The sequence below is a fragment of the Euphorbia lathyris genome, chromosome 4 (genome assembly GCF_963576675.1).
Source record: "Euphorbia lathyris chromosome 4, ddEupLath1.1, whole genome shotgun sequence".
Classification (NCBI taxonomy): Eukaryota; Viridiplantae; Streptophyta; class Magnoliopsida; order Malpighiales; family Euphorbiaceae; genus Euphorbia; species Euphorbia lathyris.
The window spans coordinates 10,612,314-10,618,051 of record NC_088913.1 but is presented as its reverse complement, the minus strand read 5'-3'; the positions used below and the strand labels follow the sequence as shown (position 1 = coordinate 10,618,051).

At 31.4% G+C, this 5,738-nt stretch overlaps 1 protein-coding gene across 2 annotated transcripts; it reads right to left on the bottom strand.

The window, feature by feature from the left end:
* Positions 1 to 2,325: 2,325 nt before the first annotated feature.
* On the bottom strand, positions 2,326 to 5,444 carry LOC136226967 (ubiquitin C-terminal hydrolase 12-like). Of its 2 annotated transcripts, none has more exons than XM_066015679.1 (5): positions 3,851 to 3,925; positions 3,628 to 3,757; positions 3,380 to 3,528; positions 2,743 to 2,952; positions 2,326 to 2,629 (listed from the first exon to the last, which is right to left on the bottom strand). In XM_066015679.1, the coding sequence occupies exons 1-5, from the start codon at positions 3,851 to 3,853 to the stop codon at positions 2,468 to 2,470; spliced, it is 654 nt and encodes a 217-aa protein (XP_065871751.1). In that variant the 5' UTR covers positions 3,854 to 3,925; the 3' UTR covers positions 2,326 to 2,467. The 2 variants fall into 2 exon arrangements, with proteins under 2 accessions (XP_065871751.1, XP_065871750.1); XM_066015678.1 differs by lacking the exons at positions 2,326 to 2,629; positions 2,743 to 2,952 and adding exons at positions 4,826 to 4,995; positions 5,081 to 5,210; positions 5,310 to 5,444 and having other exon boundaries at positions 3,403 to 3,757; positions 3,851 to 4,136.
* Positions 5,445 to 5,738: the final 294 nt, after the last annotated feature.

Genomic DNA, 5,738 nt, shown 5'->3' with positions numbered 1-5,738 from the left:
CAAGAATGCAAGAGTATTGGCAAAGATGGTGGTGGAATTCAAAGATCATGTAACAACTTCTGTGATGGGAGCGTTTGAACGAGGATTGATGAGGTTGCCAAGATGTTCTAAAAATGCGATTATTGAGTTGATATCCCCAAGTAAATATTGAAGATTTTAGAGGTTTTTATGGTTCATAAGTTACTTGCTTTTATAAACTAAATTGAAGTTGATTTTGTTTACATTTGTTAATGATGTTAATGTTTTAATGACTGTTTGGATGATGATTATGGTTTAATGATTCTAATTAGCATTGTTAAACTTTTTAAGGTTTATTTGAATTGAGTTATTAATATTATACTTTATCTTCATGTCATTTTTGGAATTAGTAAGTACTTTATGCTTATGAGGTAAAATGTTTAATGGTTTGATATATCCAGCTCTTAGGGCTGCATATAAGCATTAAATATAAGGAATATTCTCACTAATTTCCAATGCTTAATTATTTTTAGCCCTATTTGATATACATTAAAATACTAAATATACATTGTAAATTGGTGAAAATATATTAATTCTCCAATTGGTAAAGGCAACAATTAAATAATATGTATTGAAACACCAAACATACATTAAAAATTGATGAAAATATTCTATACATTTAATGCTTATATGTAGCACCATGGTTTTGAGAACCGAACCGGACCGGCCGGTTCAACCCGGTTCGACCGGAAACCACTAGACCATTTATTAACTTGTGTTTAATCTTAAAAATATAGATATATATATATATATATATAATATTTTATTATTATAAAAAGTAAATAAAAAGTAAATATTTAAAATATTATTTATAGATATATATAAATATTTAAAATATATATATATAATCATTATAAAAAGTAAATATTTAAAATATTATTTATTTATTATTATTTTTTATATTTCTTTTTCTTTATCAAATTTTTTATATTTCTATAAATATTATACAAACATTATTTTATCATTTCAATACTCATAATATTTTATTAATATTTAAATATTTCATAAAATAAAATTTAAAACTCTAAAAAATTGTATAATAAATATTTTATTATACTTATATGTTATGTTAATAATAATACTAATTATTTAGTTTTAAAAAATATGTAATTTATATTTTTTAGTCTTTTTATAAATTGAATTTTTATTATATTTTTAATTCATGATTGGATTTACAAATTGAATATTTTTAATTTTATTTATATAATTTCTTATAAGTTAAAATATGGATAAAATATTATTTTTTACATAATTTTTTTAATACCGGTTGAACCTCGGTTAAACCCCGAGTGAACCTCTAACCCTTGACCCTTTGTCCTTTCCGGTTCTTTAACCGGTCCGGTTTTGATAACCATGTGTAGCACTATTAATATAGGATTTCGATGTTTTAGTTACAATAAAAAAACTAATTAAGTTAAATCAAAAGTTCAAAGTAATACATTTCTAATTAATTTTTAGAATGTAATTAATTTTTTATATTGAAAGAATATATAATGCACATGTTTTCATATTATATTTATAGTATTATATTTTCTAATTTGGTATTATAAATCACTCTATTAGATTTATACATTTTTCAAAAATACCCATAAATAGTTAATACTTATTGAAAAATAATCCATATATATATATATAAAATTGAATCTTTTAATAATTAATTTGTACTTTAACTAAGTGAAGGCAAGAAGATGGCTAAAGGAAGTTAATAACTAATTCCAACTGGAATGACACTAGCAAAAAGCCCTTAAAGCACGACAACCAAATTTATTAAAGAGAAAGGTAAAATATAAACAATAACCAAAAGAACGGTAGAAGGGAACGCTATCCAAGCCGAAAATACTCAGTGTTATTAGAGTCAGTAAAAACAAAATAAGTGCAAAACGTCGGATAAGAGTGCCACTAGTTATCAGTTGAAGCAGTCATTCCAAATTTAGCAAGACAATCTACAACCATATTGTCCTCTCTATAATATGAGTGATTCAAAAAACATTTATATGTAAAAAGTAGAGTTCTAGAGGTGTTTGGTTCTTATCAGTCAGCTCATCTGTATCCTCCTGGCCTCACCGTCCTAATGGATCCTCCCAGGGATATTGCCCATATCCTGAGAGACAACATTGCAGGAGTCTCCCTCCCTCGTCAAATTTCTGTTTAATTTTCTGTTTTTCTTTGCTTTTTTTTTTTCCACTTTCCTTGTTACAAAAAAAAAAAAAGAAAAAAAAAACAAAATCTAAGGTGATTAACTTAGAAAGTCCTAACTACGCCATTAAAAAAGAGAACTAAATAATCCAAGCTTGAAAATGGCTTCATTTTTTTCAGTAGTGACATACTAATCATTTCCTTGTGTTGATAAATACCCATGGAATTGAACAAGTTAAAGTCTAAGATCAGATAAGCAGAGGATAGAAACTTACTTATCAAACAATCCTATGAAAAAAAGATGGAAAATAATTTATGGTTGATCATCCAGTTTTTTATTTTCTTGTAGCATGTTCATCAACATGGACACTCGATCTTGAAGTACAGCATTTTCCCGTTCCACCTCTGCTCGTTTACTACGTTCTTGCACAAGTTGGAATTGCAGGTCATTCAGGCCATCAACGATTTCACCGTCCTGCAAGAAATACAACACTTCATTCATTCCATGTGTAACCATCTATGAAGCACCGACAGGGGTACGCATACGCATTGCATAGGAAAGTTCAGGTTTCAACAGAGATAAGATACCTTTCTATTCATTTCCTCAACACCAATTCTCTCATCCACATCTACATTAACAACTTTGCGCTTCTTTCCTATTACCCAACCTTTCGGATACCTTTCTTCATTAACAGTTTCGTTTAATATAAAGTTATTTGATCCCATTTCTGAACTCGTCCTCGAGAAAGGGAACTGCTGCTTTGTTGAACTCCGGGCCTTCGCCTGCACATTCACCACCTACATATACCTTTTTCTATCAAATCAATCCATACAATACCATACAAATGATGTATTAAGCCTAAAAAGTATTTTCTATTATATTAATGCCTATATCTATGGGTATCCTAAGGATAACCGTAACTGTAACGGTGGAACCTGAAAATGGGGATACTTTTTCTCTGCATCCCTGTCCCTATGAAAACATGTATTGAGGATTCCCCCGACCCTAACTGTGTATAGTCTATTGACAAGCCTAAAAACATAGGAGGTAAAATATGTATACATACAAGATCAAAACTACAGCCAACATAAAGCCATTTCCATCTTTGCCTCTAAGAGCAATCAGCAAAACATACAATTCCAATTTATATGAAATTCATAACTTTCTCAACTCCAAAAGCTCAAAATACTCTCAACTTAAAGAGTTTTAAGAGAATTCCTTCACCTCTGTTATCAAAGAAATTTGAACTTCAAGAATCATAGCACCATTCACTATATATCCCTGTTTCTTATCATATAGTTTAGTCAGAGGTATAAGCGCCGGGAAGCCCCAAGTTCCACTTCCATCATCATCAGAAGAAAAAATGTTACCTTCTGCAAAATATAAGATTGAATTTAAGTTAGCGTAAAACTACAGAGTTTCTGAAATAGAGAGGTTTTGGATTTTCAGAAAGTTGAAAAAAGGTTTTTCACCAAATTGTTCATGGTGTTTTCGCTTGATTTGATCCCTCACACGCAGAAGATACTCAACGTAAAGACTATGACGAGGATCAAGAGCGTCCGTGTCCTCCAAATTTAAATACGCGGATAAACCTCTAATGTCCTAAATGACATTAAGATATACCAAATTGTTGTTCATCTATTGATGAAACTGATTGTTGAAGCTTGCTAGAAACATAACGTACATCATACATACCATCTATATCCACCAATAACAAACACCTTGGAGAAATAGGTTTCTTCTTCCAGCTCTGCGAAGTTTTCAAACTTCCAAGCGTACCTGTTGTTATCGAGCTCCTTCACAGCAGATGCACATTCAACTTTACAGCAGCCCTCTAGAACAAAAACCTCAGCTCCAAATACACAACAATCATTAATCAGGTATCCATTTGATGCATCATTGAAAACACTGAGAGGAACTAGTTGGTCAAAACCCCATTCCTTTTTCATCCCACGAAAACGCCTTACGCTCCCTTTGGCATCTGCCCAAATGATAAAAGCATTGGACAAACATAAACAAAAATTGTGGTAGACTAGTTAGTTTCAAAATAAGACCCACACTGCTTTCCCTCCTCTTTGCATCAGCCCACATTTTCAAAGGATTCATAAAATGGATGAGTACACAAACATAAACAAGCAATTTCACATTAAAGTTCAAAATTTTCTCCTCCCTCTTGCATCTGTCCAAATGCTCAAAGAGTTCAAAGAACTCAGAAGACAACATGACAAACATAAGCACTAGATACGGTAGACTAAGTGATTTCACATCAAGGTTCAAACCCTTTTTTTCTCCCCTTATATCTGACCAAATGATCAAAGAATTCACGGAATTCAGCTCAGTAAACAGAGTTGGCTAGTTTAAGTTATTTCCTTCACACTAAGGTTCAAACAGGTTTGTCTCCCCTTGTATTTGCCCAAATAATCAACTCATTCATTCAATAAATTCAGTTCATTAAACAGAGTTGCGCTAGTTTAAGTGGTTTCCTTCACACTAAGGTTCAAACTTTTTCCCAATGATCAGAGCATTCAAAAGAATTCAGGAGACAAAACATAAACAAGACTAATAAGGTATATATACTATGCACATCCCAAAGAAGCACACTTTGAAAAGTTCGAAATTCATGTCAACAATACCTAGAACATCATAAAGCTAGTAAATAGTAAATTGTACCTTGAACAGTCAAATACTTATCCTGAATTTGATTATAAATAAACAGCTTCAAGTACACATTAACTTCCCGATATAAAGGAAATGAATTTGATTCAGAGAGAACTAAATAGAGCGAGATGTGATCCTTCTCATTTACTTTCTTGTTCCCCTTGGGATAAAGAGACAGTCTCCTGCACAAAAACTAAGTGTTTGTAGCACAAACTTGAACAGCACATCAACACCAAAATCGCACACAGTGAAGGGAAAAAAACGTACCATTGGTATCCACCAACTTCAAAATCACTTGAATCATAGTTGTCAATCTTTCCATTATAAAGCTGGGAGAAGTTTTTTATCTTAAATAGGTAGTGAAGTGGTGGAAGATCCCTTAATTCCCGGATTACTTCTGTCGATTAAAGAAAAATTAAGCGACAACCATGAATCAGAAAGATGAGTAATTAACAAACAAAAGAGAATTAAAACAGAGAATAACTTTTTCTCATACCAATTTGTGTATCTTCGGAAGGAATGCCTCGATTGGGTTCATCAATTACTGCTTTCACTCCTTCCATTTCTTCCTCTTTACCTTGTTCACTACGAGCTCTAATTCTTTTTCTTATGCATTAGGAATTCTTTTTTACGGAGGTCTTGTTTCGGCGCGAGGGAAAATTGGGAGGGAAACTAAATAATAAAAACGCATTACATCCATTCGGGTCCCCAAACTAAAGTTTCAAAATCAATTAGGACCTTAAACTATTAAAATCATTAATTAAGTTTCTAAACTAAGTAAAAATTTGAATTTTCATTCTATCCTAAAATCAGAAACTGTGACTATTTAATATAGACTATAATAATCTTTATGTTTGTTCAAAATGAGTTTAGGGAAAAAATGTCTGAAACTGTTCAACCGAATGATTTTCGATTAGACCTCAAT